This window comes from Podarcis liolepis, assembly GCF_965112155.1.
Source record: "Podarcis liolepis genome assembly, chromosome: 17".
NCBI classification, from domain to species: Eukaryota; Metazoa; Chordata; class Lepidosauria; order Squamata; family Lacertidae; genus Podarcis; species Podarcis liolepis.
This window is the reverse complement of record NC_139571.1, coordinates 2,085,504-2,107,285: the sequence shown is the minus strand read 5'-3', so window position 1 is coordinate 2,107,285 and position 21,782 is coordinate 2,085,504. Positions and strand designations below refer to the sequence as shown.

At 43.3% G+C, this 21,782-nt stretch overlaps 3 protein-coding genes across 5 annotated transcripts in view; 1 reads left to right on the top strand and 2 right to left on the bottom strand.

The window, feature by feature from the left end:
• Positions 1–21,782, bottom strand: part of LOC310696722 (intercellular adhesion molecule 2-like) — a 167,864-nt gene that overhangs the window by 63,058 nt on the left and 83,024 nt on the right. The window lies entirely within an intron of this gene.
• The window catches only part of SHFL (shiftless antiviral inhibitor of ribosomal frameshifting), a 216,422-nt gene that overhangs the window by 118,631 nt on the left and 76,009 nt on the right, over positions 1–21,782 (top strand). The gene's annotated exons all lie outside the window — the stretch shown is intronic.
• LOC310696728 (olfactory receptor 1B1-like) lies at positions 785–19,365 on the bottom strand. 2 transcript variants are annotated; one of them, XM_083482625.1, is made up of 2 exons: positions 19,206–19,365; positions 785–2,069 (listed from the first exon to the last, which is right to left on the bottom strand). In XM_083482625.1, exon 2 carries the CDS (start codon positions 2,062–2,064, stop codon positions 1,120–1,122), a length of 945 nt encoding a protein of 314 aa, XP_083338751.1. In that variant the 5' UTR covers positions 2,065–2,069; positions 19,206–19,365; the 3' UTR covers positions 785–1,119. The 2 variants fall into 2 exon arrangements, with proteins under 2 accessions (XP_083338751.1, XP_083338752.1); XM_083482626.1 differs by lacking the exon at positions 19,206–19,365 and adding an exon at positions 5,873–5,961.

Here is a 21,782-nt window from a genome sequence, read left to right as displayed (position 1 = left end):
TGAATACAGATGACCCCTGTGGCAAATTACCAGAGTACCCAAATCACAACACCATGGAGAGCCAGTGCGCCAAGTAATGAGGAGTAATTTTACCATCACCATCCTTTTCATTTGGGAAGCAAAGAGCTGCTCTTTCATCTAAGGCAACAGTTTGGGGTGAAACTGAAGGTTTTCAGCTTGGGCAAAATGCCAGAGGAATCCTGAGGTTAGTAAATTCCCCTTCCTCTGAAGTAAATGCAGTACTCCATTGGACTATTTCAAGGTTATCTAACCCAAGGGGAAAGGCAATAGCTTACTTCTTTAAGCTATCTACTTCGGAATCAGATGCAGTATCTTATGGTTAAGGAAGGCAACATTTTCCATTCCACCCTGTCAGCATTTCTCTCGCTGTCTGCTGTGCTGAAATTACAAAACATATAATTTTGTCACAATGGACAGCGAGCCAAATTATGAAGCTTACATAATTTGCACAATTCATTATGTAAAATGTGTATGTATTGTTGCCATCACATTATACCATTCCATTCGTTTAAATGCGAATGAAATGAAATGCAAATGGGGGGGGGGGACACACACGCAACATCACCAGTTATCTATTATCTGAGGACTGAAAGCAACAACAATAGCAAATACCTACTGAATTTGCTGCACTGATTTCCATTCCAGACAGGAGAAGAATAGGGCAACACCAGGAATTTCTGCTCCTGTTTCTGTTTTTGATGGAGTTTTCCAACACGGCTGAGGACAGGTTCCAACACGGCACACAAAGCCATTTCCCCTCAAACCATGCCCACCTGTACCACAGCTGAAGTCATGTATGATGTCATACATGATGGGGCAGGTAAGGATGCAGCTCCAAAGGAAAAAATGGGGTCATAAAGTGAGCTCCCACCTGTTCATTTGCAAGTGGGGCTCACTGCCAGCACCCATCAGTTGACTGGTCTTGACAGTGAGTTCCACTAGGATCAGCTGCGATAGGGACAGTGCACCTTCAAAAGGGCCTGCAGACTGGTGGTGACAGAATGTCATGTGACTGCATAATCTGTAGGGGGTGGGGGGATCCACTTTCCCACCTCCATAGTAGTGGACCCAGTGGGAATGGAAGGAACATATTAACTCTCACCGTTGCTGTTGAGAAAAGACTCTCTTTCCCAGGAGGTGCCTAAGGGCCCCTTTCACATCTTTATTCCTTAGGCTGTAGACGTAAGGGTTGGACATTGGGGTGATTACAGTGTACATGATAGCAAAGACTGCTCCTCTTTGAGCTGAGTAACTGGAGGCAGGTTGGAAGTAGACACCAATGATGGCCCCATAGAGGAGCACCACCATAGTGAGATGGGAGCCACAGGTGGAGAAAGCTTTGCGCCTCCCCGAGGAAGACAACCTCATGACAGCCACCACAATGCGGACATAAGTGAGGATAATGAAGACAAAGGGTCCAAGGATGATAAGTCCACCTTCAAAGAAGATGGCTGTTTCATTGATGCTGGTGTCTGAGCAGGACAGCTGCAGCAAAGGGTCATGGTCACAGAAGAAGTGGGCCAAGTGGTTGTCTCCACGGTAACTGAGACGCAGGAGGAGGCCAGCATGGAGCATGGAGTGGAGGGTAGAAATAATCCAGCAGCCGGCTACCAAGTGTCCACAGACCTTCTGGTTCATTACCGTAGTATAGTGCAGTGGATTGCAAATTGCAACATAGCGATCCAGAGCCATGACACTCACCATTAGAAGGTCAGTCACACCAAAAACATAGAAGAAGAAGAACTGAGCCATACAGGAGTAGAAAGGGATAGTCTTGGAAGTGGAGATGATGTGAGCCAGCATCTGGGGCACTGTGACTGAGATGAAGCCCATGTCCACCATGGAGAGGCTACGCAGCAGGAAGTACATGGGAGTCTGGAGTCGGGCATCCAGAGAGATGAGAATGATCATCATGATGTTGCCCAGAAGCCCTGCCCCATACATCAGCAGAAAGAGTAGGAAGTAGAAGGGCTGCTCTTCAGGCTGGGAGGAAAAACCCAGAAGGACAAACTCAGCAACATCTGTGCCATTCTCACAGTCCATGGGATCTGCAGAGAGAACCAATCATCAAGTCAGAATGAACAAGAAGATCTCAAAACCAGTGGTGGCTGATCCCCATTGGGACTGATGAAGAGAGAGGAAAGCAGGGAGACCAATAGGTGGATCAAGAGACAATGAATCCAACTTTTGTCCCCACCTTCTTCTCTGCAATGTTTTTCAAGGGCAAAACTGAGATTGAGAAGAAGGAAGCTGACCATCAGGGCCCTGGACTAGTTGTAGCTGGAAATGGGGGTTGTCTGGGGGTAGGCTGAGGCTCGCAGGGCAGTGACTTATTTGCCCTAATGGGCCAGAGGTGGAAGAAAATGCTGAATTAGTTGACATAGAAAATTTCAAGGTTTGGATTTTGAATTTGAAAGCTGATCACAACAGCTGAAATTTTAATGCTTTCTAAAGTGCTGTAGTGTTATTTGAGCTTAAAAACTATCACCTCACAGATGCTGTCAGATACTAGGTACCATTGCGCTAGCTGTGAAAACATAGTCCATCACTGAATACTGTTGTGTAACAATTATCAGTGCAGGAGAACAATGAAAAGCTTTAGGGTGAGATCCATACATGACTTCCTTTTGCAGAAATGGAACTTCCCCTTCCTCTTTCTCCTCTGTGCATTGCCAGCAGTGGAGGTTGGAGAACAATTGCTTAGCTGAACAGCTACTATTAATATCCCCCTGAAGAAAGCCTGTATCTCCAAATATTGGGATTTGGATATTAGTCATTTCAAATGCAATAAACTGTAAGTGCATTTATTATACAGTGGTACCTCGGGTTAAGTACTTAATTCATTCCGGAGGTCCGTTCTTAACCTGAAACTGTTCTTAACCTGAAGCACCACTTTAGCTAATGGGGCCTCCCGCTGCTGCCGTGCCGCCGGAGCACGATTTCTGTTCTCATCCTGAAGCAAAGTTCTTAACCTGAAGCACCATTTCTGGGTTAGCAGAGTCTGTAACCTGAAGCGTATGTAACCTGAAGTGTATGTAACCTGAGGTACCACTGTATTCTTATTATTTTGCATGGCAACAGTCAAATAATCCCAGATACTAAAGTATTGTTACTTATCAGCTGTCAAATATGAACAGCCAAGCATCAAATACTGTATTTTTTCATGTATAACACGCCCCCATCTATAAGACGCCCCCTATTTTGGGGAACTCCAAATTAAGAAAATGGGGGGAGATTGCCCATTGTATAAGACGAGCCCCAATTTTTAACCTAATTTTTAAATAAAAAACCTAGACTTATAGACGGAAAAGTACAGTAAAATATTTTCTATAGATTTATATATATATAATGAATGTATATGCTGCTGTTATATGCTACTATCTTCTCTCAGTAGCTTAAAACATATAACAACAATTTAAAACCATATTAAATATGAAACAATGCACTAGGCAGAATAGTAGCAGTGTGGCTGTAATAATAATGATTTTATTATTAATACCCTGCCCAGCCACTCTGTGCAGTTCTAACAGAAGCCATTCTGCATATTATACTTCATATATTCCAGAGCTCATGTTTCTAACATGGATTTAGGTTCTGGGATTTTGTACTTGGCTGAGAATAGTTCCTGCTTCCAGGGAAGGTTGTTACATGAATAAGAAGGGTAAGAGGTATCTGTGGATATTATTATTATTATTATTATTATTATTATTATTATTATTATCATCATCATCATCATCATCATCATCATCATCATCAACAACAATTATATCTCAGCTTCCCTCCAAGGGCCTCAAGATAGTGTACATGATTTTCAACCCCTCAGCCTCCATTTGACCTTCACACCAACCCTCTGAGATAGGTTAGACTGAGAGATGAGTTCAAGATCATTCACTAAGCCTCATGGCTAAATTGAAATTTGAACCTTGATCTCCCCAATCCTAGTCCAACATTCTAATCTCTAATCTCTGCATTTTAACAGCAGTGTTTGAAATTCCCATTGTTCTAGGCAAATTTTGCAACAGGGAATTTCATTAGCAGTTTCTGAGCTCTGGGTGCAGTACTGCACCTAAGATTTCAGATTAAAACTGCAGAGTGGAAGGAAAGGAGGACTTTTTTCTGCCTCCCCCGCCTTCCAGCTACTCTCTGAAGACTGGAGAAGAGACCCTCTTAAGAATATTAGGGGGGTGGGCAGGGGAAGGACTAAACCATATGAAAAATGAACATAGTATTTTAGCTTCAGTTGATTCATTTTCAGCTTTGTATTCTTGTTATAAAAAAGCGTGCCTAGACATTCCATTGTTGGGCCATAGCCAAGGTTTAAGGTGCTGTTTAGCTTCTAGCTTTCAAATCTCAGTTTCTAACATGGCTCTCTGTAAACCCCAAGCAGAACTGATTATTATTACTTAAAATACTTAATAGAGGACAATGAACCAGAGATTACCTTAAAAGTGGCTAAATTCTGTGCTGCTGCTATAAAATTAAGGAGACAAGCTTTGAATGACTCTAAAGGCCCAATGTCTTAATATATTTTAAATGAGTAATTAAAGTTTTAACATATGTTTTAGCTGTTTTATATCTGAATTCTTTATTGTGTATTCACTCATAGAGCTTAATTTTAATCTATTTATTTTTGTATGCTCTCTGTTGTTGTACATGTTGCACTCTGATCAGTGACCGAAATAAATCAATTCATTCATTCATTCAACATGGCTCTGCAGAAGGAAGATGAATACACTGGAAGATGCGGAGGCAGGGACTGTGGAGAAGAAAATGTTGCGTTCAAAAGGAAAAGAAAAGAAAAGCTAGAGGTTGGGATCTAAGAAAGCTGTGTAAAAGATGGAGAAACCCTGGGAAGGGAGAGAGAGAGAGAGGAGGAAGCAGCCAGGTCCCTCCCTGCCTCTGCTGCCAACGCATCTCTAGTCTCCACTCTGGCACGGGGAACAAGGCTGTCCAAGGTAGAATAGCAAATCTCTCTTCTCTCAGTCAGAGTGCACAGCTTCCAAGGAGATGTCAAGTTATTTTGGCACCTGAGGTAGCCTGGGATTGAACCTGGAACCCACTGATCTGTGGCCCTTCCCCTGTGGTCTACTGCCAACTGCTGTTAAAAACAATATAAAAATATTTATTCACCCTAGCCATATAGCCTTTTTGTACTCCCACTGGTCGTGTTCCCATATAAAGTGTGGAAGGAGACACTAACAGGCTGTGTGGATGAGGAAAAGCTGACCCGCCCTGGACCCCACCACCTGTGGTCCCAACTCCCAAGCGGTTTTCTTCCAACCTCACTTTCATAGTGACAGTGAGCCTGGCTGGTGAAAAAAATGCTCAGGGAGATGCAGCCTGAGGAGACAAGAGAGAGTAAAGCTCAGCTGTCAGGTCCTCTCACCTGCATGTGTGTGTGTCACATCTCTACAACTTAGCTGTTTGATCCAGTGATTTTCATGCACAACACTGTGATACACAACGCTGTGTGTCTGAGAAACCCCACATGCTTAACTTGCCAAACAAATGATGGTTGGTGGCATTGGGGCATCCCCAAAAGTAGAATCAGTTTTAAAGTGGGGAATGAGGCAACTAATTTAGAAGTGTGAAACTTAACTGATATATATTCTGACCTTCCTTTCCCACTGACCTGCACACATACATTGCTCACGGGTACACAATAGCATTTCTGCCCCCCCAGCATCAGAGGATTTCCATGCTTCTTTTGGACCTGAGCTAAGAAATTCAACTTCTTACCTCGCATCCACCTGGACAGACAATGCTTTCCAGAGCTTGTTGTTGCTACTGTATGAATGTTAAGTAGCAGTAAAGGAGGCACCACAGAAACATCGTGGCACTCCCTGCTTACCTGTATCCTGATGCTCCTAACTTCACACCAAAAATCAATCTTCTGGCACAAAATCAAAACACCAAGCACAATGGAACAATGTCAAAGTCAGACACAGCTGATCTGTTGGGAAGAGCCAACAAGAAGCCAGGAGGCATCCATTTAAAAATCAGCACTGAAGGTCCCTGGGGATGTTTCACATGACGTATGAATAGCTCTTGGGATGCTGCTGTCTAACTCCAGAACAAACTCAAACTTAAAGGGTCTGTCACATGGGCAGTCTCCTGCCACTGTAGTAAATAGTTTTAATGCAGGCCATCCAAGTTCCACTCTTTATAATCTTGTTAGAGATCTGAGGAGACTTCATCGCATGCAAGCCTCAGGAAAATCCAGACCCTGCAGAGAAAGAGCTGGAAGCCTACATCAGTGATTTAACAGAACTGATCAAGAGGCGCCTGGAGAGCGTGGCAAGCACAGGAAGCTCTGCAAGCTCAGGATTCATTGAAGACAAGAGTTCTACTCTTTATCATCTTGTTAGAGATCTGTGGGTGCTGGATGCTTGGGTTTAATTAGAACTGGGATGTGAAAATGGGTCTTAGTAACCACAGCATCCTTTTCTAAGTACTCACAGACTGACTGTTGAATCACTGGGTAACAATTTTTTACTTTTTGAATGTTGTCTAGATTTCTACAACTGATTTAGGGTATTTTTGCACTGCTGAATTAGGAAATGGCATCTGTTTCTCTCTATCAGGTCAGGTTTTTGTGTTATGTTGATTTGAAAAAAAATCAGATCTTGTGACAAAATCGATTACATTTTTGTGCCATTATCAGCTGGCATATCATCAACACATATCATCAACACATATCATCCTAAATATGTTTTTAAGAGAGAAAAAATGTTTTCCCAACAACATATATTGATTACCTGATAGAAACATCGATTACCGTAAACTGAATGGTGGACATTGATAAAGGTGTTGTTTAGTCGTTTAGTCGTGTCCGACTCTTCGTGACCCCATGGACCAGAGCATGCCAGGCACTTCTGTCTTCCACTGTCTCTCGCAGTTTGGTCAGACTCATGTTTGTAGCTTCAAGAACACTATCCAACCATCTCGTCCTCTGTCGTCCCCTTCTTCTGGCCGCCATCTTTCCCAACATCAGGGTCTTTTCCAGGGAGTCTTCTCTTCTCATGAGGTGGCCAAAGTATTGGAGCCTCAGCTTCACGATCTGTCCTTCCAGTGAGCACTCAGGGCTGATTTCCTTAAGAATGGATGCGTTTGATCTTCTTGCAGTCCATGGGACTCTCAAGAGTCTCCTCCAGCACCATAATTCAAAAGCATCAATTCTTCGGCGATCAGCCTTCTTTATGGTCCAGCTCTCACTTCCATACATCACTACTGGGAAAACCATGGCTTTAACTATACGGACCTTTGTTGGCAAGGTGATGTCTCTGCTTTTTAAGATGCTGTCTAGGTTTGTCATCGCCTTTCTCCCAAGGAGCAGGCATCTTTTAATTTCATGACTGCTGTCACCATCTGCAGTGATCATGGAGCCCAAGAAAGTAAAATATTTCACTGCCTCCATTTCTTCCCCTTCTATTTGCCAGGAGGTGATGGGCCCAGTGGCCATGATCTTTGTTTTTTTGATGTTGAGCTTCAGACCATATTTTGCGCTCTCCTCTTTCACCCTCATTAAAAGGTTCTTTAATTCCTCCTCACTTTCTGCCATCAAGGTTGTGTCATCTGCATATCTGAGGTTGTTGATATTTCTTCCGGCGGTCTTAATTCCGGCTTGGGATTCATCCAGCCCAGCCTTTCGCATGATGAATTCTGCATATAAGTTAAATAAGCAGGGAGACAATATGCAGCCTTGTCGTATTCCTTTCCCAATTTGGAACCAATCAGTTGTTCCATATCCAGTTCTAACTGTAGCTTCTTGTCCCACATAGAGATTTCTCAGGAGATAGATGAGGTGATCAGGCACTCCCATTTCTTTGAGAACTTGCCATAGTTTGCTGTGATCGACACAGTCAAAGGCTTTTGCATAGTCAAAGAAGCAGAAGTAGATGTCTTTCTGGAACTCTCTAGCTTTCTCCATAATCCAGCGCATGTTTGCAATCTGGTCTCTGGTTCCTCTGCCTCTTCTAAATCCAGCTTGCACTTCTGGGAGTTCTCGGTCCATATACTGCTTGAGCCTTCCTTGCAGAATTTTAAGCATAACCTTGCTAGCGTGTGAAATGAGTGAAATTGTACGGTAGTTGGAGCATTCTTTGGCACTGCCCTTCTTTGGGATTGGGATGTAGACTGATCTTCTCCAATCCTCTGGCCACTGCTGAGTTTTCCAAACTTGCTGGCATATTGAGTGTAGCACCTTAACAGCATCATCTTTTAAAATTTTAAGTAGTTCAGCTGGAATGCCATCACTTCCACTGGCCTTGTTATTTGCAATACTTTCTAAGGCCCATTTGACTTCACTCTCCAGGATGTCTGGCTCAAGGTCAGCAACCACACTACCTGGGGTGTACGAGACATCCATATCTTTCTGGTATAATTCCTCTGTGTATTCTTGCCACCTCTTCTTGATGTCTTCTGCTTCTGTTAGGTCCTTACCACTTTTGTCCTTTATTATGGTAATCTTTGTACGAAATGTCCCTTTCATATCTCCAATTTTCTTGAACAGATCTCTGGTTCTTCCCATTCTGTTGTTTTCCTCTATTTCTTTGCATTGCTCGTTTAAGAAGGCCTTCTTGTCTCTCCTTGCTATTTTTTGGAAGTCTGCATTCAATTTCCTGTATCTTTCACAATCTCCCTCGCATTTTGCTTGCCTTCTCTCCCCCGCTATTTGTAAGGCCTCGTTGGACAGCCACTTTGCTTTCTTGTATTTCCTTTTCATTGGGATGGTTTTCATTGCTGCCTCCTGTATAATGTTACGAGCCTCCACCCATAGTTCTTCAGGCACTCTGTCCACCAAATCTAAATCCTTAAACCTATTCCTCACTTCCACTGTGTATTCATAAGGGATTTGATTTAGATTGTATCTTACCGGTCCAGTGGTTTTTCCTACTTTCTTCAGTTTAAGCTGGAATTTTGCTATAAGAAGCTGATGATCTGAGCCACAGTCAGCTCCAGGTCTTGTTTTTGCTGACTGTATAGAGCTTCTCCATCTTTGGCTGCAGAGAATATAATCAATCTGAGCACGGTCCCTACTATCCCACATGCACAGAAAACATGGGTACTTGGTGAAGCCAGACTGTTGTCCCAACAAAAAGTTCACCATCTTCAGGTCAACACAAGTAAACCACTTATGCTGATCATAAGCAATTTTCTCCAGCACATACTTCACCGCTTCATAGTTCTCCTTCAGTGTAGTCGAGTGAGCCAGGCGTATAGAGGCAAACTGGTTGCCGTTGTGTAGCAGAACACATTTCAGTGATCGCTTGCTGCTGTCAATGAACAGTCTCCAATCTTTGGGTTCGTACTGTGGCACTCCAAGCTTGAGCAGAAGCTGCACAATATCTGCACAGTACACCAAGTCCTTCTCTTCTGAGAAAAAACGGAGGTATTCTTGATGCCTGTTGCGGAAGAAGCTGATGCGAGCACTGTCAGAGAGGAGGTTTTTTCCCCTTCAATCTGGATGCCAACAGTTCGGCAGAGTCCTTTGACAAGCTGAGGTCATAAACTAGATCATTCAACTCCTTTTGGGAAAATGGATGTGGAGCATCATCTTCAAGAACCACTTCTTCTTCATGTCCTTCAACACTGGGGGCATCTTTGTCACTAATGTCAGGAAGTTCTCCGAAGATAGGCACTGGAATTCCATCACAATGAGCTACAGGACGACGTGCTGATTGAAGATCAGGATACTTGAGGCTGCTCTGGTTCTTTCTGTTGATCCCAGTCACATAAACAGCACAGAAGTAGCAGTCAGTGACATGGTTTGTCGGCTCCCTCCAAACCATGGGAATTCCAAAGTTCAGACTCCTCTTGCCATTGGTCCACCCACATAGAGTCTCGGTGCATGCCTTGCACACCATGTGTGGCGCCCAAGCTTTATCCTGGTCACCAAGTTTAATACCAAAATAACTTTATGCTTTGCCACACCAATTTATGGAAGGTTTTGAGGTTTTATGACTTCAAACTGATCCCTTTTCGACATGATCACCCAGAAATATTGAACCTGAATACTTCTTGTCATTAAAATAATCATTTCCAATCAAAACAATTATTCAGCATGGCATTTTACCCCCACCAACTTCTTCTATATATATATATATTTATTGAAATTTCAAAGAAAGAAAAAAAAGGAACAAAAAGAAAAAAAGAAAAAAAGAATAGAACACTTCCAAAAAACAACAACAACGAAAAACACAACCATTATACAATCATCATATCCATTTTTGACTTCCTTCAACGTCGCTGACAATCATTCGTAGTTATCCTTTTAATACACATTTCATCTTTCTTCCATATTGCCACTTATTCCTCCCTTCCTCATCATCTCTACTAAACAATATTTATTAGTTCTTTACAAAGCCTCTTTAAATCCCGCTAGCGTTATTTTTACACCATAGTTATTTTCCAGATAACACACAAATTTCTCCCAATCCTTTATAAATTTTTGATCTTTGGTATATCTAATTTTCCCTGTTAATTTGTCCAATTCGGCGTATTCTATCAATTTTGCTCTCCACTCTTCTACCTTTGGAACTTCCTCCTGTTTCCACTTCTGAGCTAGCACAATTCTGGCAGCTGTCACCGCATACTGGAAAAGCTTACAATCCTTTCTTCTGACATCCTTCCCTACGATACCTAATAAAAATGCTTCTGTTTTTTTCACGAAAGTGTACTTCAACATCTTTTTCAACTCATTGTAAATCTCTTCCCAAAAGCATTTAATTTTCTTACACTCCCACCACTGGTGGAAGAAAGTCCCTTCTTTGTCTTTACATTTCCAGCATTTATTGTCCACCTTATACATCTTTGCTAGTTTTGTGGGTGACAGGTACCATCTATAGAGCATTTTCATCATGTTTTCCCTCAATAAAGTGCAAGCCGTGAATTTTATATTCTCTTTCCACAACCTTTCCCAATCCTCTAATTGAACATTATAACCAAAATCTCTTGCCCATTGTACCATCACCGATTTCACCTCCTCATCCTTCGTGTGCCATTCCAACAATATTTTGTACATTTTTGACAAATTTTTATATTCGTTATTTATTATCTCTTTTTGGAAGATTGATTCTTTTTCTACATAGTTCCTTTCCTTCAACTCTTTTTTAAACATTTCATTTATCTGAAAATAGTGTAACCAATCATATGTTAATACCTTAATTTGGTCATAGGGTTTTATTTTCCACTTCCCTCCTTCATTACTAACCATTTCTCCATAATTTCCCCACTTCCCTCTCATGTTGATTGTCTTAACACACATCATCTCTAACGGGGATAACCAGTGCGGGATTTTTGGTTCTAATATATTTTTGTATGTATCCCAGACCTCTAATAGTGCACCTCTAAAGATATGATTTGTAAATCCCTTGTGTACCCTCTTTTTGTCGCTCCATAAGTACGCATGCCACCCGAATTTGTTGTTAAACCCTTCGAGATCTAATAATTCCTTATTTTCCAGCTTTACCCATTCTTTTACCCAGCACAAACATGCTGCCTCATAATAGAGTCTCATGTCTGGAAGGGCGAAGCCACCTCTTTCTTTTGTGTCTGTTAATAACTTAAATTTAATTCTGGGCTTCTTCCCTTCCCAGACATATCTTGAGATCGCCTTTTGCCACTCTTTAAAAATTTTTGTACCTTTGATTATGGGTATAGTTTGGAATAAGAATAACAACTTAGGAAGCACCATCATTTTTACCATCGATATTCTTCCCCAGAATGAAAATTTCATTCTGGCCCAGATCTCCAAATCTCTTTTTACGCCTTTCCATACAGGGATATAGTTATATTGATATAAGTCTATATTCTTATCGGAAAGCCAGATTCCTAAATATTTAATCTTCTTTACTACTTCAATCTCCGTTCTTTGTTGTAATAGTTCAGTTTTATCTCGATCCATATTTTTAACTATCATTTTGGTCTTTTTCTTGTTCAATCTGAATCCTGCTAATTTTCCAAATTGCTCCATCTCATTTAGAATTTCCTTTATGCTTTCTGTAGGTTCTTCCACAGTCAAAGCCACGTCATCTGCGAAGGCCTTAATTTTGTATTTGTTTACCCCTAGTGTGACCCCTTTGATTTGCTTATTTTGTCTAATTGCATTTAATAGAACTTCCAAAACCACAATAAATAGTAATGGCGAGAGTGGACAACCCTGCCTTGTGCCTTTGCATATTTTTATTTCTTCCGTGATGGTGTTATTTACTATCAATCTTGCTTTCTGATCTGTATAGATTGCTTCAATACCATTAAAGAATTCTTGACCCACCTCCATGAACTCCAATTTTTTTAACATAAATTCCCAAATAACATTATCGAAAGCTTTTTCCGCGTCCACGAATATTAAGCTTGCTGGTTTATCGCATCTATCGGACAAATATTCAATGACATTAACTATATTTCTTATATTATTTCTTATTTGTCTGCCCGGTAGGAAACCTTCTTGGTCTTTATGTATGATCTTTATCAGTATCTTTTTTAATCTCTTAGCTAGAATTCCCGCAAAGATCTTATAATCTATATTTAATAGCGAGATGGGTCTATAGTTCTTAACTTGTGTTAAATCCGAATCTTGTTTTGGTATTATTGTAATAAATGCCTCTTTCCATGTTCCTGGGATGTCCTTTTCTGTTAAGATGTTATTCATTACTTTGATCAGCGGAGCCAACAAAGTGTCTCTCATTTCTTTGTAATAGCTAGAAGTAAACCCATCTGGTCCCGGTGCTTTCCCTCTTTTTAACTCTTTTATAGCTTCTTCTACCTCTTCTTTACCTATTGGGGCGTTCAACTGTTCTTTTTGATCTATCGGAATCTTCCTCACCATTTTTTCTTTCAAGTATCTTTCTATTTTCTTCTTATTATTCCTTTCTTTATTCCTATACAGTTGCTTGTAAAAATCCACAAATGCTCTTCTAATTGCCTTCGGTTCTGTTGTTTCTTCTCCGTTTACCTCAATTTTACTAATTGTATTTTGTTCTTTTCTTTTCTTAACCTGCCAAGCGAGCCATTTTCCTGGTTTGTTAGCAAACTCAAAATTTTTTTGTCTTAATCTCTTGATGTTCCATTCGACTTCTTTATTTGTTGACATCGCAAACTGGGTTTGGAGAATCTTTATTTCCTGCATTATCTTCTCATTATTTGGTTTTTTAATCAATTTTTGTTCGTAATCCATATTCTGTTTGAGAATCTCTTTTGTCCATTTCTCTTTACTATTTCTTTTCCATACGTTTTGCTGGATAAAGAGACCCCGCATCACCGCCTTACTTGCGTCCCACACCACACTTGTCTTTGTCCCTTTATCCATATTATTCCTGAAGAATTCGGTTAGATTTTTTTGTGATTTTTCCACGAACTTTTGGTCGTCCCATAGATTATCATTCAGTCTCCACCTGAAAGTTCGCTCTTCCAGACCTTTAAGCTCCATTTCTATTGGGTTATGATCTGAAAGCACCTTCGCCTGTATTTCAATTTTTTGAATTCTTGGAGTTAGCTCGTTCGAAACCCATATTTGGTCTATTCTTGAAAACGATTGATTCGGTTCTGAATGATAGGTGAACTGCTTCTCCAATGGGTACCTAAGCCTCCAGATGTCTACCAAATTGTAATTCTTCATCATCATAAAGAAAGTTTTGGGTAATTTCCCTTCTTTGTTCTTTGTTTTCCTTAATCTGTCCATTTCTGTTGAGACCACGCCGTTCATATCTCCCATTATTATAATTTTCTGGTCCATGTATTCAAATAACTTCTCTTTGAGCAATCTAAAGAATTCTGTCTTATTCCCATTTGGTGCATATATCCCAACAATTATCATTTTTTCCCCCTTGCCAGTTTATTTGAACCGCAATAATTCTCCCTTCTTCATCCTTAAATAGTTGGTGAGATTCAATTTTATTTTTGATATATAAGACCACGCCTCTTTTTTTCTCTTTGTCCGAGGATATAAATTCATTCCCTAACCTTTTATTAATCAGAATTTTTCTATGTTTTTTGGCCACGTGCGTTTCTTGTAGGCATATGATGTCCAAGTTTTTCTTTTTTAGGATATGTTCGATTCCATTCCGTTTCTTCTTATTGTTCATTCCATTAATATTCCAGTTCCATAGTTTTAACGTCATTCTTCTTACCACTACTTAGATTTTAGTTTACTTTATTGATTTTCTGTCTCTTCTCCTTCTTCTTCTTCTTCTTCCTCTTCTTCTGATTCTCTCCCAGTCTGTTCTTCTTCTCCTCCTGCTTCCAAGTCCTCCCTCAATCTTGCTCCTCCTTCTGCTCCTTTGGTCTCTTCTTCTCCTTGTTGTAGTTCTTTGTATCTTCTTGTAAATTTTCCTATTTCCTCCGGGCTTGTTAATCTTCTCTTTACTCCTTTGTAAAAGAAAGAGACTCCTTCGGGAAACTCCCATTTGAAATGAATCTTATTTTTCTTAAGTAATTGCACCAGTGGTTTATAAGCTTCTCTTCGTTTCAGCAACCTTATTGGGATATCTTTAAATATTATTATATAGTTCCCATCAATATATAATCTCTTCTCTCTGTTCCTTTGCAAAATCAGATTCCTCATTTCTCTATCTTTGAACGTTATTAAGCAATCGCCCGGGAACTTCTTTAACTTATTTGTTTTAATTTTCATTCTGTATGCATTTTGTATTGTCTTCGCGACTTCTTCCTCCGATAATTCCATCCACTGCGCAATTTCCTTTATCAGTCTTTCTTTTATATTTTCGTTTTGAATTTCCGGTACTTGCCTCAATCTCAGATTCACTTCTCTCTGTTTCAGTTCATTCATTGCAATTGAGTCTTTTAATTCTTCCTGTGTTTTATTTAGATCTGCAATCTCATTCTTCATCTTCTCTTCTTCCTGCTTCATCTCTTTCATTTCCTGTTTAGACTTCTTTAATCCCTCATCCACTCTCCTTGAAACCTCTTTGATCTGACCTTTCAGTTCACTAACTGTCTCCTCAATCTTTTTATCCATCTTTCCAATTTTATTATCAACCTGTTCTAATTTTGTCTCTAAATTTTTCTCGCTTTGTTTTATTTCTGCAAACATCTTCAATATTTCTGTTCTAAATTCTGTTTCTTGTCTTGAAGCTCTCCTATCTGTTGGGGTCTCCCCCTCAGCTCCTTTTTTCTGTGTGTGCGACATTTACTTAAATATCAAAGTAACAGATATTTGCACTGCTTATTTACTATACAGATGTAGCCACGATCGTAATTAATTACTATTAGAGTACCACCAAAGCAGAGGATATAAAAAGAACAACCTGAAAAACGGGTTTTACAAATCTCAACTACTTTGGCCCTTCGCCCCCAAAGTTATATCGTTACTTGTTTCCTATCCCCCCCCCCCTAAATATTAAGGGAGGTTTGTAGTTCGTCGCCTCTGTCTGTTCCTTCTGTATTCTTCTTGCCCCTATTCGGGCTAATCCTTCCAAAGCATTGGTTAGATGATACACTGATTTCCCAGCCCAAGATCTGATTTGTAAGATGAAATACAGTTCAAATAGAGTTCAAATATAGTCCAGGAGATAATATCAAAAATGTAGGAAGAAAAGAGTCAGCTGTAGTTTCAAATATGCTCCGAATTTAAGTCCCAAAGTAGCTAAAAAATAAAATAACTGTATTGTCTATGTTTGTTTTATTTATCCCTTATATATATGTTTTAATGCTGGTCAGTTCAAAAAGCTCAGTCTATTGAGAGAGGAGGTTTCTTCGAAGCAATTCTTACTCAGTTAATTTCACAAAGTTTGGGCTGGCTCCACCAAGAATTTCAGCGTTGGCTGCAGTATTTAACTCAGTCCATTGGGGGGAGTCGAACCTATCAACCTTAGGAAGAGAGTTCTTAAATAATTTTGACCACTACTCTCCTTCAGCTGTTAACCTTGATTTTAATAGTCTTATTCTAGAAAAAAAAGGTAACCCCCCAAAAACCTACCATGAAAGAAGAAAAAACGTCCGTTACACTTGTCTTCTCTATCTGAATGCCTTAGAGCCTTTTAAAGTCCCTTAGTATGGCATCAGAGTCGGAGGTTCTTCTTAGCTCTGCATTAAAATGGCGCAGGAGCTTCCTCTTGACGTAGTAATTTAGTTGCAAATGCATTAACAGGTAGACCTCACAGTGTTCTGTTGTCTCAAAATATAGTATCAGTTGGGATCTTTGTTTTACCTCACACTCCTCTGCTCCCCCTTCTCTCTTTCTTTGACAAAGAAACTTAGTTCTACAAGTTACGGGGGAGACGGAAACAGTAACCGCTGGCGGCAACTTACTTTCTCTTTAGACTCTGCATACAGCGCTGCGTCTTTCCTTTATGATGCCAGACAACCGCTGAGCTCGGATTCTTCTCTTTTATTTCGGAACTTCCTTGTTGTTTTAACTCCCCAGTCTTGTAAATTAGCTGTTACGAATCCGAATTCCTTAGTGTCGAGAGCGGAGCGCTATTCCCTGCAGGCTCGGGGCTTCGCTAGTTAGCCGCTGCAATGGTTGCCCGATTGCCTGCTGCGCGTCCCGTTGCACTCTTCACCTCTTTTCCAGAGGCTACCTGGCGACCGGACGAACAGCTTTCTGGCACCGCCGGGAACCTAGACCTCCAGACACCCTCCAGAGGGTCCACGGGGGTTTTTTTTGCCCTAAAACCCCCTCTTTACGGCCAAAAAAGCTAGGGCTTTCTCACCGGAAAAACCCTCGCCTGCTACAGGTCCGCGCTCCACTGGAAGTCTCCAGTCTGGAAGACAATCTTACTCGGCTATGAGTGATTGCTGGGAGGAAGTCCCACAGAACTGAGTAAGGGCTTGTCCACTCTTCCTCTTGTCCTGCTGCTTCTCTCGAGGAAATTCTTCAAAGGTCAGATGCATATGCTTTTCCATGCAACAGTAACAAAACACAAGCAATAAAACTTAGGTTCCAAAATGGTAAATGTTTCTAAATTATTTCTATAGAAACACAAAGATGGCTTGCTTAAATCACAGAGTCTAAGCTTAGAGAATTCAGCTTAGACCTCCTTACTGGTAGGGTTCACATGGTGGAATGGGAAGAACAAAGGCTTGATCACTCTTCCTTCCAAGGTGAGAAGGAGTGGCTTCCCCACCCCACCAACTTCTTCTAAAATGCTCCACACAAGCGCACATGTGAACAAAAACGTAAAAAAACGACATGTGGCCATAGCTCAAAAGCTTGACCTGATTGAGCAAAACCAATGTGATTTTTGGATTCAGCGCATCAGATTCGTCCTAAATCAACTGAAAAAACGCAGACAACAAAATTTAGATCTGTTCTAGGACCTTTCCTGGTATCAATGTCAAGCTCATCGGTCGGTAGTTATGTCAGTCCTCTCCCCCCCCCCCTTTTGAGATGGGGACATTTACCTGTCTCCGGTCTGCAGGGACCTCACCTGTTCTCCAAGAATTCTCAAAGATCATAGACAAGGGCTCTGAGATTACATCCGCAAGCTCCTTTAGAACCCTTGAATGCAGCTCATCAGGCCCTGGATGTCAGAGAACTGGACCTTCTGACAAGCAGCAAAACCGAGCTGAGCAGAAGCAGATTGGTCATCCCTAGAGGAGCAGGAGGAGAAGTAAAGGCCTTCATTTTTGGACTCATCTATCCATCCTCCTGCCCAACCCAGTGGGGAACCTTCCCTAGGGAGCAAGGCCCTGGGGTAGGAAACGTCCCCATGAGCAGGGTCTCCAGATGGGACCAAACAGGAGGAAGAGCTGGGTCATGGGGTGGGGAGTGGGCTTCATTCTGCAGATGCCCACGCTGTTGCGAAGGGTGGGCCACATGTAAGCAGGATCGCAGGTGGGCCCAGGGAGCCTGACCACTCGGAGAGTCTGGAAGACCCTTCCGCAGGAAAGCGGGGCGGGGGGATGCATGTGTGAATATTGTGGCATGGGAGGGAGGAACAGTGTTGCACCCACAAATGCATCTCCTTGAGAAAGCATGCCTCCAGAGGAAGGAGGAGAAGGATTCCCACAGGAGGGGGGAGAAGCAGTTGGTCAAAGGAATTCAACCTTTGTACACAGAGAGAGAGACAGAGAGTCACAGAGAGCGGGAATTCAGCACCAAGGCTCAGATAGTGACACAGGCACAGAAATAGAGAGAGGGGAATCACCCCGATTCCATAGACTCACGAGATTAGCCGAGAAGCGCAAAAAGTACAGGAAGAGGAGGTGGGGGTTTTCCTGTTGGGGGAGAAGGGAGCGGATATGTGGCTTATGCGCTTATGTGTGTGCCCTCTATTATCACAACGCTTTCATTCTACAAATCACTTCACCGGTGCACTCTACAAGCCTTCTGAGTTTCCTTCCATGGGACTTTTCACATCACGAAATTCAGGCAGCCAAGGGAGCCTGTACAGCGCTAGAGAAACATCATCACAATCATCATTAAACTTTATATACCACCCTTCATCACACGATCTCAAGGTGGTTCACAGTTAATGGAAAGAAACATGGGCCAATGATAAGATGTGCTCAAAGCACTGCACCCTCCAAAATTCTGAAGTACTCTGAGAATGACACAGAAAAATGGGAGGCTCTTTCACAGAGGAATAACATTTCCAGAAATTGGAGGACAGAATGTGGCCAGCACTAGCTTGAAAGCCATTCACATTCCGTGAAACACATCTATGAGCTCAGCGAAACCTCACTCCAGTTTCAGGAAAACATTTAAATAAATACACATTTAAAATTCACCCACCCAGTGGAGCCTCATAATCAGATGCTTTCTGTTTTTGCCATCAAAATGAGGCTGTTTTATTTAAGTCTCTCAATACCATTTTATCAGCAGCTGGATTTATTATGGTCTACTCATCTGCTAGGGGGATGCGGGTGGTGCTGTGGCTTAAACCACTGAGCCTTGGGCTTGCCGATCGGAGGGTTGGCGGTTCGAATCCCCGCAACAGGGTGAGCTCCCATTGTTCGGTCCCAGCTCTTGCCAACCTAGCAGTTCGAAATCACGTCAAAGTACAAGTAGATAAATAGGTACCACTCCGGCGGGAAGGTAAACAGCGTTTCCATGCACTGCTCTGGTTTCATCAGAAGTGGCTTAGTCATGCTGGCCACATGACCCGGAAAAACCGTTTGTGGACAAACGTCTGCTGCCTCAGCCAGTAAAGGAAGATGAGCGCTGCAACCCCAGAGTGGTTTGTGACTGGACTTAACTGTCAGGGGTCCTTTACCCTTACCTTTTACTCATCTGATATTGTGTCCCTCCTAATGGGCCATCATGGCCATTCAGGAAGAAATGTTGGCAGCTTTCAAGTGCTCAGTAATAATAATCTTGCATTGGTTGAACAGGATCAAACACCATTCATGCTCACTGTATTGTTGCTACTGTTTGTAAGATTTTTCTAGTAAAAAAATAAATGAGGGAAATGATATTGGTTATGAAAGCACCTGGATCCGGATTATGACAGGTTCATTAGTTTTAGAGCCAGATGTAGCCAGTATCGGTGTGCAAAACATGTCCCTTCATTTCCGTAGTTTCTCATTTTTCCACTCCATGGTGCACAGACTGAGTCTGCTCACACTATGACTTAAATTGCACATCTGAAGCACCTTGCCCCCGAAAGAGTTTCGGGTACTGTGGTTTGTTAAGAGAGGTGGGGAATTGTAACTCTGTAAACTATAATTCCAGAATTCTTTTGGGGGGGGGGAGACTAGTGACAGGACATCCTCCATGACACCTGAGGGCAGCAGGCTAGTTTAGGGAATGCAGGCCAGGTTGCAAGGAGTGCGTAGCTCTGTCCACCAACAGAGGGCAGAAAGTCCTTGGCTGCTGCCACTTCCATGCCGCAAAATATCTGCCACCTGAGGCAGCTGCCTCACTCTGCCAGATGGTGGGGTGGCCCTGAGCCCAATATATTTTGCTGCTTGAGGCAAGCCAACATACATAGCAGAATATTCAAGGATGGCCAAATTATAATTAGGTGGTGTCAGAGCTGCTTGAAGATCCTAGCTCACAGAGGATCACGCTAGCCAGCGATCATTAAGTAAAAGTCTTTATTGAATTACAGTTTCCATTCTCACGCTGCTGCGCGCAACTCTACGTCTAGTAGCTAGATCGGCGAAGCTCCGTCTGAGTCTCCGCCCCGTGTGCACCAACTTAATATCCTAGCCTTGCTCCACCTTTTCCGCCTGACTGTCCTCCTCTGGGTCCCTCTACCCCCCGGGGCTTCTTCCTTCCGGGATTCTTCTGACGCTGACCCGGACCCTCCTGCCTCCTTGCGCCGGGCTTTAGGACCTGGCTCCCTTTCAGGGCTGCTTACTGCGCCGCCTTCCTCTGCATTTGAACTTGGCGCGCGCGCCCAACCTTCCACTTTCCTCTTAACCGTTTCTTCGCTCCCCGATGGAGGTGTGGCCACTCCTGACTCATGCCCTCCCTCCTGTGGTGAGCTGCCAGCGCTTCCCCCCTGGCTCCCTTCCTCTTCCCTGCTTCCTGGCGGTGACGCTGGTCCCGATTTCCAGCTGCTCCCCCCTGAGTCCCCTCTGGCTCTATCTTCCTGGGGTGCCCCCCTAGACTCCCCCCTTGCCCTGGCCACTGGTGCTCCTTTCTGTGAATCCTCTGATTCACTGGAAAGACTAGGAGATCTCGGGTCGTCGTCATCACTCATCTTTTCTTCTGCCTCCTCCCCTTCGCTCTCTGTTTCCTCCCTTGCCCGTGCCTCTGCTCCTAAACCCCTGACATCCATCCCCCCCTCGAAGCCCCCCATGCCCCCCTCCCCTCCTTCCGGTGCTGGAGCTGGGGGCTGCTGTTGCAAAGGGACGAACGTCGGATATCGGTCGCTTCCCGTGGCGGGCCTCCATCTGAAGTCTCGCGGGTCTTCCTCCCTGCTCTCGTCGACAACGGTCACCTCCGCTTCCATCTCTGTGCCGCCGTGCTCGAAACCAGGGTCGTCCCCGAAAACGTCCATGTCCGTCTCTCCCTCACTTCCTCCTGGCGGTGTTGCTCGTCCTGGGCCTTCCAGCCACCGTCTGCGGAACTGCTCCTCTGGTCTATCGTCCCACCAATACAAGGGTTCTGATGCAGATCCCGAGGGTGACCCCTCCGGGGAACGGATGTCTTGTGTCGGGTCCTCGTCCGAGTCGAACCCCCGGAAAGTGCTGGCCGAAAGCGTGGGCGTGAAAAGCCAGTCGTCGAAAAAGTCTGCTGGCATAGGTCTATGGGGGAAGAGGGCATGAAACTCGTCTTTGAGGAGAGGTTCGTCCAAGGCGTAGCCCGGCACCCAGCTGTTCGCACTGGCCGGGGTGCCCTCCTTGGCGAGAAAGTATTCTACCCCCTCTTCCCCCCATCTGGAGTCCAAAATCTCCGTGACTTCGTTGATGCGCTCCCTCTGTGCCACTCCCGCGTGCCCTGTTCTGTCTCTGACCGGACTCGGCGCCGTTCCGGGTTCCTGGAACCTGTGCGGTGCCTTGTAGGGAGTGAGCACCGATCTGTGGAATACCGGATGCATTCTGGAACCCTCCGGAAGTGCCAGTCTGAACGCTACCGGGTTGACCTGCTCTGCGACTTGGTAGGGCCCCAGTTGTTTATGCCCTAGTTTCTTCTTGGCCAACGACCTGGCCGGCACTGCGTGGGCTGCTAACCAAACCCAGTCTCCCACGTGGAGCTCTTCGCCAACCCTTCTGTGCTTGTCCGCTTGTACCTTGTATGCGTGCTTGGCCAGCTCCAGGTGGCGCCTCAGCTGATCGTGGACTTCCTGCAGCTCCGACGCGAACGCATCTGCTGTCTGCGGCTCCCCCTCCCCCATTCTTTCCAGTCC

Coding starts and splice junctions, on each gene's coding strand:
- LOC310696728 (XM_083482625.1), bottom strand. CDS start 2,064: ATGGACTGTGAGAATGGCACAGATGTTGCTGAGTTTGTCCTTCTGGGT.